The following is a 14,567-nucleotide window of genomic DNA, read 5'->3' as shown; positions in this document are numbered from 1 at the left end:
GAGACTGCCAGTCATCCTGTCAGTTAGCCGCTGCTGACTGAGCCTTCCTAGCGAAGAGGGAAACGCAGGAGGCATGGGAAAATGTGCTAAAGCAGTGTAAAGACACGTGGATCCCAGCCTATAGGAGGCAAGGACAAAAAAATCAAGCAAACACAATTCCAAACACTATAAAAGTATAGTCCGCAAGTTTATTCTGCTTGGTGGGCTGAATTACTGTTTTTGGTTTTTAGCCTTAAATTCAACCCCACAACAATCCACCCCCATCAAGTGTATCATGAGGGATTCAACTTCCAAAAGGTCCAGTGATCAGTCTCATTACAGGGGCATGATTGGTCATTTGGCTTTTCAAAAGCTCCTAATAAAAATGCAGCACACACTAAAAAATGTTTTTGAAGTGTGATCTTTATTACTGTCTTGGGGCAAAAATTTTTTCTGGTGCTACACAGTCACAACCTTTAATGGAAGTTAATGGGAACATGGGTGGTACTTAGTAGAGACTTGCTCTCGAGCCAAATTTGCTGCAGTACATCTTTGTTATTAGGTGAGTGATAGTTTTCTCAGTCACCATATGAGACCCAGGTGGGTTTTCTGGAAACTGATGGCTCTGTCACACCAATTCAGTGGGAGTAAATGCAGTGTTTGCCGTAAGAACTTACCTCTAGAAGCTCATCTGCAATCTGCAGTTGACCATCTTTCCCAGCTGCTCCATTTGGATCAATCCCCACTATAAAAACACTCATCCTCGATCGGTCTTTGTTCCCAGCAAGACTCAGACCCAAACCACTACGACCTTTCTCTAGTTCGATCATGTGGAGCTCGCCTGTGAGGGTTCCGTAACGTTCTCTGATATTTTCTGCACACAACAAGAACAAAAAACCACAGGGAGTAAGAGATAATTCACAGCCAAAGGCTTTACTCTGGAAGGTTATTGAGAATGGCATTATAAGGCCATGACTGTACCAAAAACTAATTCTTAGCGGTTAAGGAAAGCTAAACAGACTGGCCTCCTGGGCGTCAAGACTGGTTTCCTAGAGCACCCAAATTGTGAGTAGCTTTTCTGCCTCTAGGATGCAGAGTACGGTGTCTGACTCATCAGTTCACCTGAGGTGAGCAGACCCAAAGAAGTGAACCATGTGATCACGTGAATAAGCTCTCCAAAGACTGTGATTAGAACAGAAAGTTACTTTATCATTTGCAGAGAACAGAACATCCAGAGGATTTGTCTTCCCTGGTCAGGGGAAACTTTTCTCCCACAGCAACACGGACACTGCACATTGCATTATGCTGGGTGGTGCTTGGTACACAGATCCAGATTAGATGGAATGGGTTTTCTTATTGCACAGAGCTATCCAACCAAGACACATGGACGTAGCTGTTCTCATTAAATGAGACCTTTCCTATCTCCCATCTCCCATGTTCAAAAGGTAGCATTTATTCTGTAATCTGGTAGGTGTCCCAGGCCCAGATGACAACCAGCCAGCGGCTAACACTTACCACCAGGCACGTGAGGGAGCTAATAACCTGCTTTCTTGAGACATTAAGTTTTGGAGTGGCTTGGAATATGATAATAGGTAACTGAAACATTCCATTTCATGTTTTCCTCAGAGTACATTCTGGCCAGTTTGATGGATTAGCAAAATATTCTAATTTAATTAGAAATAAGACTAAGAAAACTGCAAACTTTACAAATCATCCCTTAGAAAATCTTACTAAAGTGTTAATGTCATGCATTCTGTATTAATTCTTAATTGCATCAATTTCATAAACTGCCATCTCCTGCTTCCTTCTAGAATCTAGCAGTACAAATTTTATACTTTGTACTTCCCCAAAGCACATACCACAGTATTCTTAAGGAAAACAATTATATTTTTTTAAACAAAACTTTTTAAAGCACTGACACATAACTTTGGTTTAACCTCTATAAAATGGCTTATTTTGTTAGGAAACAGAGACACTCCCATGATTCTATCAATAATTGCCCTCAAATGATTCCTGTGCATCAGGCATCATGCTCAGACATTATCTAATTAACCCTTAGCAACCTGAGGCAGAAAATGCATTCAAGTAGAAGCTTCAGAGGACAGCGATCAGGAGGTGGCAACAAAGGTAACAGATTTCAAAACAAAGGCCAGAAGCGAGTTTTAATAAAGCATTTGGACAGTAACCTGAAGTAGAGGATTTATTTGGCAAAAACAGAACTATGTTCAGCAATGTGGAACTGAACATTATTTTTCATACAAAGTTAAAGCACATTGTATTTCCTTCCTGACCACTTGCCCAGTCCCCATCTCTTTGAGAGAGAAAAGCTTCATCTAAATTATTTCATCTGATTGATGACTGTCATTTATAACTTTATTGCTACTTCCGTCTTGGGTATTCCTTTTGAAAAGGTGTATGGATTCATTACATATTCTAATGTATTGTTTATAGAGTATAAGATAAAGTGAAGCATGTATCTGCTGGAAAAAAAAAAGGGGGGGGGAATAACCACCATGCTACAACTTAAGAGGTCGTTAACCAACTTGCCAAATGCCCCAACTTTTTAATCTCAACACTATGTTACCGTGTTACCTAAATTCCAGGCTGTTTAAATAGCAACAACAAATGCATTTTATAATGAGGAATCTGAGGCCTAAAAGGGGTGATGCTCTGTTGGAGAGCATGAGAGAGCGGATCCAATAGAGCTTCTGAGAGAGTGCCCTGACCACCTCAACTTGCAGAAAAATGCAAAGCGTGCTTGAACAGGGTTGCAGATTTACAAAACAGAAGAATGTGATGTCAAGCCTCAGGAATGTGTGCTATACTCAACTACAACAAACATTAGTTTTTTTCTACACAAAACTGCATTATGTGTAACTGAAGATTAAATGTATTTACCCATCTGGGGCATAAGCCTTGAGAGAACCAGAGCTATGAACAGTTTGATACCTCTTACAAGTCAATGCATTTGAAACAGACAACTTACTCCAGCTGTAACCAAACTCATCCTCTTCATCCACATCTTCTGAGGTTTCATTTGCAGATGACAGAGCGTGATCCCCACTCATTTCTGCCAACACTGGAGGCTGGGGTGGAGGCGAGTGGCACAGAGGAGGCTTTTCTGGCTCTGATTCTGACTGACTGGGCACCTGTGGGAACAAGAAGAATGCAGTGGGTATGTGCAGTCTAAGGAAGGAAAACTCAAGGAAAAGAAATAAGACTGCAACATCAAAAACCAAACTACTAGCTTTAAAATATCTAATATATTAAATAATGGGGAAATACACATATATAAAAATGGCAGACAGGATTCAGGTAAAGCTTAAATACACTAAACAAATCAGTATGTTCAGAGCACAATCCATTAAACGATTACATGGTATTTTAAGGTGAAGAATTACTCAATTTGCAGGCTTAAATAACTGAAGATGGAAAGCTGTACAAATTTAGTGTTTTGGGAAAAAAAATCTCATTCAAAACTCATCTAGACAAGATTGTGGAAGTCTAAAAAAGTCTTCCAAGAAACTGGAAACAAAATAAAAATGGTAATCGAACAAAGCAGTTCAAAGCTTGTTAGTGAGATTATATATAAATACTTTTATTGCTACCTGAATCCTCTCTCCACATGACTCAACAAATTCATGAAAAAGCACTGCACATGCAGGATCCTCTACCAGAGTGACTGCTTGTTAGCAAAGAGCACACAAATTCAGATCTGAGGGGCTGGTTTTAAGGGACAAAACCACCATCCGCTTGCCAAGGTAGCCCTAAACATAAATGGAAAAACAGGGTTGAATACTTCATAAAAACCCAAAGCTTGATTGGTATGTTTGCTGTCACTTAAATCTACAAGTCTTAATTAAAAAAAAAAAAAGAAAAAGGGGGAGGGGGGGATTTGGTATCATCAGGTTCTTTCCTATTCTTAATTGAAACGTAGTGGGTCAAGGTTTGATATTATAGATTCTCAAGCAGATTACAGTTAGAAACATCTTTACGTCACTGAGTCCATTTTATTCATTTACAGATTAAACGCCAAGGCCACGAGAGGCGAAAGATTTTATTCAGAATAACCCTGCGAAACTAAACTTCTCTTTGCTTAATTTCTAACCTAACCCAATGCACTTTCCACTGTGTCATGTTTTCTCCTCCAGTTTCCACAGTAAGATACAGAGTACCTCAATCAAGGGTCACAGATGCCCAGCTAAAGTTCTAACCCGTTGTCAGGTTGTCCCTGATGCCTGGAGCCCACATTTCTCCTTCTTTGTCTATTTTACTGTTTGTTTGTTTGTTTTTTTTCCCTATACAAAAATCCCTCTGATATGCCTCATTTTATTCTACATGTGTATATCTGGAAAAAATGTGATTAAAAGTACTTCTTACATGAGACACATGAAAAGAATGTACAAATACTTAGAAATGATTCAATGGTGTTAAGAGTCAAAATACACCTAAAAATAAAACCACAGGGCGCTGAATATGATCTTTCTTTGATGATTCAGACACTACTTCAGGACTCTAAGCTGCCCTAAAAACGGTCCAGGTAAACATGAATTATTATTTTTCTGGCAAAGCACAGGTGAGCTGATTGACAGCCACTAATGGATGGGCAACAGATTTTCAAGTCACAGAATCTTCTGTATTTAAAATGCTTGGTTTACATACCATTGGTCAAACAGACAAAAATTATTAGTGCCAACAGAATCCTGTTATCTTCCCAAGTGCTGTGCCATAAAACTTTCAAAAAAGCAATGCACAAATACATAAGAACAAAAAAAAACTTCATTTGATCCAGAAAGGTCAGTAATGATACTAAACTAGGGAGAAACATGTAATTTAGAATTTTTCTCATTAAAATTCTTTTAAAAATTTACTAACAATGGAAAATTTGAAAAGCATGAATTAAGCCCATTTCATTTTCAAAAAGTAGAATCAAGTCTAACTTAAAATTGTCATAATTTTAATAAATTTACAGATGCAAATTTTATAGATCTTACTCTCTGCATAACTTTCCTGAGCTGTTATTTTCCTTAAAAAACAAATGAACAAACAAAACTTGCTTGCCTAAAAACTATTCATTATCTTACTTAGGCAGAACATTTTCATACTGTGAATAAACTCAAATGTTGCCCTAACATAGCTGGTTAATCATAAAGTCAATTTAAGCCTGCATTTACTAAAAAGGAAATAAGTGTTCTATTTTGTTATGCCTGATACTCTCATTCTTACTGAGATTGTAGAATTTAGCTTGCTGTTGACACTTCTAAAAATTTATCCACAAAAACACAATTCTTTAACGAAGACCATTCAGCCTTCACTGGCAAAAATGCAGTGTACTTGAAATCACTCCATGCCATGTATGCACACAAGTATAATGTACACGCATAGCACACTGTAACACACTCACTGACTCATGAGAACTTCACACTAAGACAAACCTTAAACGGTGTGGGAGCAAAAGGATTAGTTGGGGAACAACGGAAGAGAACTCTACTTGATTTCTGTAATGCCTATAGTAACAGAAAACATATTCCTTCAGATACAGTATCTTTGATTATCTATATTACAATAACATGAAAATCCAATGAATATTCATAAAAATGCTTCCTGAAAAAAATTAACAGCTTTTCTCCTTTCACAATCAAGTTATAGCGTACAAATTCTCGTCAGTTTTTCTTTCATTTTTGGATTTATAATTTCATCAGAATATGACAAATCCTAGTATAGATTTATAAACGTTGAAACAGTTCCCTGCTTCCTGATCAGGCATTTACATGGACATCCTTTATGAATATTCAACAGATTCTCACACATACACAATTATGTGCGGGCTGATTAAGGAAGAGCTTTTAGGACCACCTTGTATAAGTCTAAGAAGGACTTAAATCAATACAAGGTTTTTAGAGAAATTATGTATGAAAGTAGCTTATATGTTTTGCAACTAACAAAAATTTATATATCTGAAAATTCAATTCACACCAAAATATAAGAAGGGCAGTAGACTCACGATTTTCCCTTACTCTTCAGAAGGGCCATCTAATTTCAGCTATAAAAATGAATAGGTTCTGGCAAGAAAATGTGCTTAAGAAAGGATTTGCATGCCCACTCCAAACACACAGTTGTTTTTTGTCCTTGCCCAAATTCAGTCAACTCTGAACTGGGACAAATGCACACTAGCAACACAGAACAAAACATTGGCAAAAGGCAATGGCAAGACAACGGTCATTATCCAACCTTGTCAGCGTTGAACTGTAGAGAACCAGCAAATGGGTTAGTGCTGCTGAACTTGTACTTAGGGTAAAGGTTGTGCGGCAAGGAAGGCAAAGGGGATTTCTAAAAGGAAACATAAGAGGCGCTGAGCGCAAGAGAAATGTATTTAAAACAACTCCAATATAAGGATAAAGTAATTACTGATTTAAATAACTATGTGACACCAGATCCTATCAGATTTCATCATTAATAACAACATCTTATCAAATAGTCTAGAACTAAGTGTTTCCTAGAGCAACCTGAATCCACACTCAAATCTAAATCTGGCCACAAAACACATAAGGAAGCAAGTCTATCAAACTGGCCCCAAATTTCTTTCATTTTCACTGAATATTGTCACTATCATGGACAGATAAGCCTATATATTTCACCCACTTATATTAACATATGTTCCATGCATATCAGTAAACATGCTTCAGTATTAAAAACCATAAATGGCTTTTTATTTACACTTAGAAGCAAATTATGCTGTTTTGGTTAAAAAAAAAAAAAACACAAAAATAAGAGTCTATCAGTTGCAGAATGCAAATTAAACATGTGTCTTCTAGTCCACTGGTAATCTTCAGTGTTCTGTTATTTTGTTTCTCAGTTAGGAGTCTTTTTATACCTTGATTAGGTTTTAAGGTTGCTTCAATCAACAGTATTATTTAAACAAGGAAATCAATAATTTTTAAAGAAATGAACCACTTCCTACAGTGTTGTTCTCTATTTCTGCCCACTTTTTGTGGTGCTAGGAACACCACAAAATACAGACAGACAGCTATTTTTAATTTCCTATAAAAGTTCCCATCTTATTGGGGAATTTATGAGGTTTGGGTAATATCTGAGGTCCTGCCTTAGAGTGTTCACATAGGTTTTATGGCTCGCCTGATATGTCCTGAGCTTGAACTATTGGAGTTGAAATATACATATTACAGGCAGGATGACTGCCAAAGAGAATCTAGCATTTTCATAGTAAAAAAAAAAAAGTAATTTCCTTAGCACAATAAATTTTTTTTCACACTACTTTTTCTTTTATTGACCATATCTTTCAGAGGAAATTGCAGACATTTAAAATTCAGTTTGGCTCTAATTAACTGTTTGTGTTACTTCTCTCTATAAAAAAGCCCTACTGGCAAGCATCGAGAGTAGGAAGAGGTTGTCATGTGACACCACCCTGCACTCTACAAAGACCATCCTCACTCAGAACGGCTATACTGAAGCTTATGCCACATCACTCTTTCAATCTGCTCTTCCTACAAAGTTTTTTCCTACAGAAGGAAGATGGTCAAAAGAAATGGGCATGCTGACATTTCTGCTCATCTCAACTTTCCCTCTGCTTTTCAATTTAAAATGTCAACTCCTGCTTTACAAAAGGGAAGATCACAAATGCAAAAAAAAAAAAGACCATTTATTAAGGTGAAAGAAATGACCAGGCAGAGATTAAAAACACACCCTAGGCAAAATAATGTTACGGAAGGCAGATTATTTCTAATCCTCATACATGGAATTGTACGGTTTTACATTTCCTTTATAATTCTGTAGAACAAGATGAATCAAAATAATGACGACAAGAAATGGAATATTTGAAAAAAGCTCTGGTTTTTTTGTTTGGCTTTGCTTTTTGCATTTTCAACTTGCAGCTCACATAGGATTAGAATTTGGCCCTGAAAGGAGAGTATAAAAGTGCAGGATGAGCACAGCACATGAAATAGCAGAACATTCTATTATTAGGGAAGGATTTATAGGGAGAGTGTATTTCTCATTAAAAAATCAATGACAAAACTGTGTTTATAGTTCCAAGGGCTGATAAAAATAGAAGTGTTATTAACTAAGAAGCACAGGGATGACAAAATCATCCTCTGGCCCAAATTAGTGGGGCCCACTCCTTAATATGACAATGTGGTCAGACTGAATTGTGAACTGTCATATCAGTGGAATTATCAGGGTTAGTTCTGGGAACTTCTAATTCTTGAACAGTTGAAGAGCTAAAAAGACTGACTAGTTTTTAGTCTATGTACAATATTTTCTTGATGCTTTATTACATCCACAAATAAAACATTTACCATTAAGAGACTCTTGTTTGGTCGCTAAGTTGTGTCCAACTCTGAGACAGACCCAATGGACTGTAGCCTGCTGGGCCCTTCTGTCCATGGGACTCTCCAGGCAAGAACACTGGAGTTGGATACTATCTCCTCCTCCAGGGGATCTTCTCAACCCAGGGATTGAACCCATGTCTCCTACACTGGCAGGCAGATTCTTTACCACTGAGCCACCACGGAAGCCCAAAGAGACTCTGAAGTATTTAAGATATTTTTCCCTGTAGATTCCTGGAGACACGATTATTTCCACAGATAAGTAAATTACTAAAAACTAAGTATTACTATCTCATTTTGTTGTACTGAGCTAAGGTGTGCATGCTAAGTTGTGTCCAACTCTTATGACCCCATGAACTGTAGCCTGCCAGGTTCTCTGTCCATGGGATTTTTCAGGCAAGGATACTGGAGGGGGTAGCTGTTTCCTTCTCCAGAGGATCTTCCTAACCCAGGGATCAAACCACATCTACCTGCATTACAGGCAAATTCTTTATCCACTAAGCTATTGGGGAAGTCCTAAGTCACTATAGTCATATCCAACTCTTTGCAACCCTATGAACTAAAGCCTGCCAGGCTCCTCTGTCCATGGGATTCTCCAGGCAAGAATACTGGAGTGGTTGCCATGCCCTCCTCCATGAGATCTTCTGGACCCAGGGACTGCACCTGCATCTCTCATGTCTTCTGCATTTTCAGGTGGGTTCTTTACTACTAGCACCACCTGGGAAGCCCAATATCTCATTTTAAAAACAATTTTTTTTCTCATTTCCCAAAGCAAAATATTACTGTAGAGGAGGAGAGAGGTCTTTCCTGTACCCATCTTAAGACTCTTGGTTGGATCTCTGTAACAACAAATTAATGAGAAAAAAACATGCATATTGATGTAACCTAAGCTCTGTGTGACACAGAGCCTCCACTGGGAAATGAAGACCAGAAGAAATGGTTAAGTCTGAGTGCTTTTATAGGAGGTCTGATGAAGAGTAGAAAGTTGGGGGAAATATGACAGGACAAAACAGCATGAGCTAAGCATAGTTAACTGGGGAAAACTTAGCAAGGCCTGTTCATTCAGATTCCTCTCAGGGGTCCTCCTCATCTGGAGGTAAGGCTGCGCCTCTCCTGAAGATCTCTCAGGAGAGTCTTATGACCCGCTTCAGGGGGGAAAGGAGAGGTCAGAGTCCTTCTAGCACCTGCCTTTTCTCAAATAACTTCCATTAAATATTCAGTGTGCCAAGGTGTTTTGTTTTAGGGTATCAATCCTAAACCTTGTCACGTATCATTTGACTACACATGTCATTCTAAGCAAGATTTATTCTGGAATATTACTATAAATCAGGCGTCATTATACCTCAGATAATAAAATAGGGATATTTTCCAGGTGCATGAGAAAATATCTTCCTAGCACATTAGAAAATGCAGCTTGGCATTGAAAGAAATATTTGCAATTTAATATTTAAAAGTAATCTGAGAATCCGACTCAGCAGTTTGTAGCACTGTCCTAAATGATACAAAAGTTGGAAAGTAAAAATAGAAAAAGAATAAAACCCACCCACACACACAGAAAACAGCTTTAACTTAACTTAAACAGCCATTTACCAACATCATCCTGCTGTGTCTATGTTTAACACAACAAATGGAAACAAATGTAGAAAGACCTGTAGTTATTTAAACAAACTGAACAGCATTTGAAAAGAATGCAGGATGATCTGGTCCCATCATTTGGCAGATTTTCTTATCTGAATGTATAATTATCACCTAACAATAAATAACTGAATGATTAAAAACTGCAAATGTGAAGATAACTGCTTACATTAGGAACTACTAATTCATTTCTTAGCATGAACTCAGACCAGAGCTACACCTGTCTTGACAACAAAAGGAAAAACCAACAACATAAATCTGGTCACTTTGTTTCCTGGGGCACCGAATATTGAAAAGTTCCTTTTACTAATCACTAAGAACCTTTTCACTACGCTGCTTCCTCCGTAACTTGAGCATTACTATCTTAAATTTTAATTTTAAAAATTAAAATTAAATATATTGTATGAATAAAATTACACATTTTAAATTTCAGATGATCTTTTTCACTTTTCTTACATGTGTTAACATTGTCTTTTTAAAGACAACAAACACTAAAAGCTAATAAGCAGTTATTTCAAAAAGAATCAGTATGACAGAGATTCTTATATTCAGAAGTGGACCCTGTATGAGCCTCAGGACATCTAAGAAACTCCTGAAATGCTATGTTAACTTCTCAGTAAATCTCAAGAACTTTCTAAGGCCCAGTATGTTTAAGAGGTACTGAACAGGAAAAAAAAATTTTTTTTTCCATTGAGGCATAAAGAAGATATAGAAAAAATACTTTTAAACTACTGGCATAACGTTCATCTTTGGCGACATATCAAATATACAAAGCTTCTCTTAGTATCTTCATCAACAACATGCGCTGGATGTGCTTAGATTTCTAAAATATTTTTAAAGCCATTTCACTTGTAATAACCAACAGTAAAATGGATTAATAGGTCTCTGTCCACCAGTGGCTACACAGTGATCAGAGCTACTCAGTGATGGTGGCTGGGAAACAGCAGGTATGAAATTCTGAGTATATAAACGTACAGCTTAAACAAAAACAAACAAACAAAAAAATCCATCATATGGAAAGTTAATGTCCACTCGGATAGACAGATGCATTAAAGACCATGCACAGGAAATCACAGATTGCATACTGGAAATTCTAAATTTATAAAGAAAATGAACTCTCTCTAGTTTCTCAGAGACCTGACTAGATGTCACAGACTATCAACCTGAATAACTCCACCACATCCTTCTTAACAACTTACATATTTTATGACTATAGTGAAACTAATGATTATCTATCTAGATGCCTATGGGCCACCAGTCAATCCTACTTTTATGTGTTTTCAACAGACTTCAAGTGTCTGTTATACATGGTAGAAGGATTTTCAGGATAACTCAATGGGGGGGAAAAAGCAAAATAAACTTTTTAAGTCTCCTGAGATTTTCAGGCTTGATCTCGGGTCCTAGAAGCAACTTGGCCCTGGAGGCGGCAGATTCCAAGTTGAACGCTGTTGGATGCGCCTACCTTGCCCTTTGTTTTCGCTTACCCTTGGTCTGTTTATAATGCTCTGTACCAGAAAGACTACAGGGTTGCCTGCTTTCCGAATGGCTTCCACAGCTTGTTCATGGCTTGCATCTCTGAGGTCCATGCCATCCACCTGCAATGGAAGGCCTCAGCTTAACATTTTAAGAAGCTATAGAACAACAGAACAATTTGCCGATCTGGAGTTTTGAGAATCCTGGGTGAGGTTCCTAAAAAATCTTTTTCAGATTCAAAAATATTTGAGACTACTTGTGAGGCTCCAGAATTTTTCATCTGTCCAGCAGACTTCTGGTCCCTTTTCTTGGACACAGATTTATGTCTCCAAAAATCAACTGAAATAATAATCAATTAGAATGAAGGCCCTGCTTCTACTTCCCTTACACTGCCCAGTTGTTCCTTTAAATTGACAAATCAGCATCATCAAAGAAACAATACAAGGGAACTGCCTAGTAGCACTGTTTTCATCATAAAAGTCACTGTACAAATTTTCTTCCCAGTCATCACAGAGCGGTCTGGGAAGTGGCTATGTGATGCTTTGTGTTTTTCTATTAGGGAAGCTTGAAGTTAAAAACAAAATTCTAATGTACAGAAAAATCAGCTTATGGTAAGGTTTGTTTGGCAAAAGAATCTTTGCAATAGACATGACACGAGCTGGAAGCCAAGAAATTGTGCTTACTTGTTAGCAAATCTTGTATAAATAGCTTGAGAATAAAAGTTATTTTGGAATTTTTTATTGACCACGTCTTGCCTGGGTGATGATCAGCTTAGCTTACGCACTACATGAACAGGAAGGAAAACAGTCTGAGAGGCCAAATGCTAATCTTGCCGGAAAATTATAGGATACTGGTACACTTTTAACATTTCCAATTACCAGAGAATGATATATACAATAAAAATAGCAAAGTAAGAGTAGACACAATTCTGAAAAATAAAATTATTAGATCTCTGCAAAGAACCTTATCACCTTTAAAAGAATTATACACCGTATTTTATTGAAAACTTCCCTCAGGTTGATACTTAGATAAAATAGCAAAATCTCTTTCAGTGCATATTAAAAATGGCTTCTAACTTTTTGCAAAATAAAAGTATATATGTTTACTATATATTTCATTTGTGGGAAAATGTAATAGAAAATTAAATATCTTTGCTCAAGTCTAAAGAACTGTATACTTTCCACGGAATATTTCATAGGTCTCTAGTTTACACACACTGTCAGAGATTCTTAGCAGAGTCATGTTCTGGAATTCCAAGGATCACAGAGGTCTAAGGCTTTCTTATTTACTGAAAAAGGCCCCTGCACATAACTGAATTCAAGAAACTGCCACTGAGCAGTATTTTACCACATGGAAAAAAACCTTCATTCCAATTTCAAAGGCGTGTTTAACTCTACTGATACATTAAAACAACATTTTGGTGCAAAGTATGATTAATCCTTTCTCAAAATAATTATAAACATTTCTTAATTTTTCTACTTAGGTCAAAAGTATTCAGTAGTGAAGTACTCATAAAATAAATTGCCTTAGATAAACTTAAATTAGCAATTTTATGTAGTACTCTAATGAAAGACTTCTTTAACATGGGGCTAAGGTATCATTTAATGAAGAGCAAAGATATAGGAAGAGAGAAAAAAAAAACCCATAATTCTTTCTTATAAATGGTCAGAAGGAAAAAAAAAATGAAACATCAGACAGAGCCCTTGCTTTCTCGCAAATCTCAATCTTCTTTCTTCAGTTCTCAGTGTACATATACTTTAAACAATAAATCAATGCCCACAGTGTTCAAGTTGTGGCTGATTCTTACCAACTTCTTCTATAAAATTAAGGCATCTTAGTGTGTAAGTTATATGGATTTAGAAAATGAGAGACAATCACTTGTACAAAATAAAACTAATGGTTGCCAAAATAACAAAGTGATCATATGTTTTTTGTTTGGAAGTTGTCTCTCTTAATTGACTCTCTACCTCCTGACAACCCAGCAAATCTGGGTCAGGATTTGCTGGCCTTCCTCTACACATTTACTAAAACCATGCTTATGTTAATCAAATAATTCATCACACTATCCTGAAGTGACCTGATTACTTGTCAGGTCTGTCCCGCTTGACAGGCAGGCTGGATGTTTTATTTACCTGGGATGCCCAGAGCCTGTTACAGCACCTGGAATGCAACAGTTGCTCTAGGAATACTTTTTGAGTACATGAGTAGTGACTTGTGAGAAGAGTAGATATAAAATATTAAACTTAGCTTTGAATGAAGGGATTAGATACAATTTGACCAAATGCTTCTCTCTTACATATAATGAAATGTGTACACACAAGCACATACATACCAATACACACGTGCACACTCATACACACAGCCCTCTGTGATGAGTGGGGAATGGGCAAAGCCATGATATGGAGGAAAAGCCAAACTTGGGGTGGTGGGGGTGGTGGGGAGACCTTTCACAAAAGGTAATGAGGATATTAGCACTAAAAACTTTACCAAAAAGACTCATTTAAAAAAATCTTATCCAACAACATTTAGGTATTTCCTGAAATAACGTCTCATTTGAGGGTTCATCTGTGATGTGTACATTTTGTGTGTGCACACATACATTAAACAATTATTCCCCAAGAAATTTGCTTTGTTTTTTTAACTGAACTTAGTAATTTATCTCAGCACCGACATTTTTTAGAACAATTGGTTATACCTCCAAACACCTATCAATATATATATAATTTGTCATCATATACTGAAGATAAAAATTATGGATGAAAACAAAAAAATAAGAAAGAAATTCTTTAACAACAAACATATTTTACTCGAGTGTTGAGTCAGTGTAAAGATGATGATTCCCTTGGTAAAGAGGATGGCCCAGGTGAGTAATTTTAGCACAGAAAGCTAACTGGAGGGTACCTCTACTATTCTATCGCCAGGTTTCAGGGTTCCATTTTTGCCAGCTGGACTATCTTCAAGAACATGTTTGATGAAAATGCCCCTCATCACTTCACCATTGCTTAGACGACTCCCCATCCCTCGTCCACCAACAATGCTGATGCCCAAGGACTTGCTTGGTTCTCGCCAAAGTTCAACCCTATAAAAAATAAAGAAAATTTTAAAGTCTCATAAGAAAGTATAGGGAGAAAGCCTCGT

General features: G+C 37.1%; 1 protein-coding gene across 36 annotated transcripts in view; it reads right to left on the bottom strand.

The window, feature by feature from the left end:
• The window catches only part of MPDZ (multiple PDZ domain crumbs cell polarity complex component), a 175,466-nt gene that overhangs the window by 33,497 nt on the left and 127,402 nt on the right, over positions 1 to 14,567 (bottom strand). For 14 of the 36 annotated variants that reach the window (XM_086415111.1, XM_086415116.1, XM_086415121.1 and 11 more), the window contains 6 exons: positions 14,331 to 14,508; positions 11,441 to 11,551; positions 6,211 to 6,309; positions 5,415 to 5,486; positions 2,966 to 3,128; positions 657 to 853 (listed from right to left, as the gene is read on the bottom strand). In XM_086415111.1, the coding sequence (XP_086271237.1) occupies positions 657 to 853; positions 2,966 to 3,128; positions 5,415 to 5,486; positions 6,211 to 6,309; positions 11,441 to 11,551; positions 14,331 to 14,508 (820 nt within the window). The remainder of the gene's footprint in view (positions 1 to 656; positions 854 to 2,965; positions 3,129 to 5,414; positions 5,487 to 6,210; positions 6,310 to 11,440; positions 11,552 to 14,330; positions 14,509 to 14,567) is intronic. The other 22 variants (XR_015169572.1, XM_086415129.1, XM_086415135.1 and 19 more) reach the window with 3 other exon arrangements.

The sequence above is a fragment of the Bos grunniens genome, chromosome 8, assembly GCF_055505025.1.
Source record: "Bos grunniens cultivar Pamir isolate PY7600 chromosome 8, Bosgru_T2T1.0, whole genome shotgun sequence".
Taxonomy (NCBI): domain Eukaryota; kingdom Metazoa; phylum Chordata; class Mammalia; order Artiodactyla; family Bovidae; genus Bos; species Bos grunniens.
This window is presented reverse-complemented; position numbering and strand designations above follow the sequence as displayed.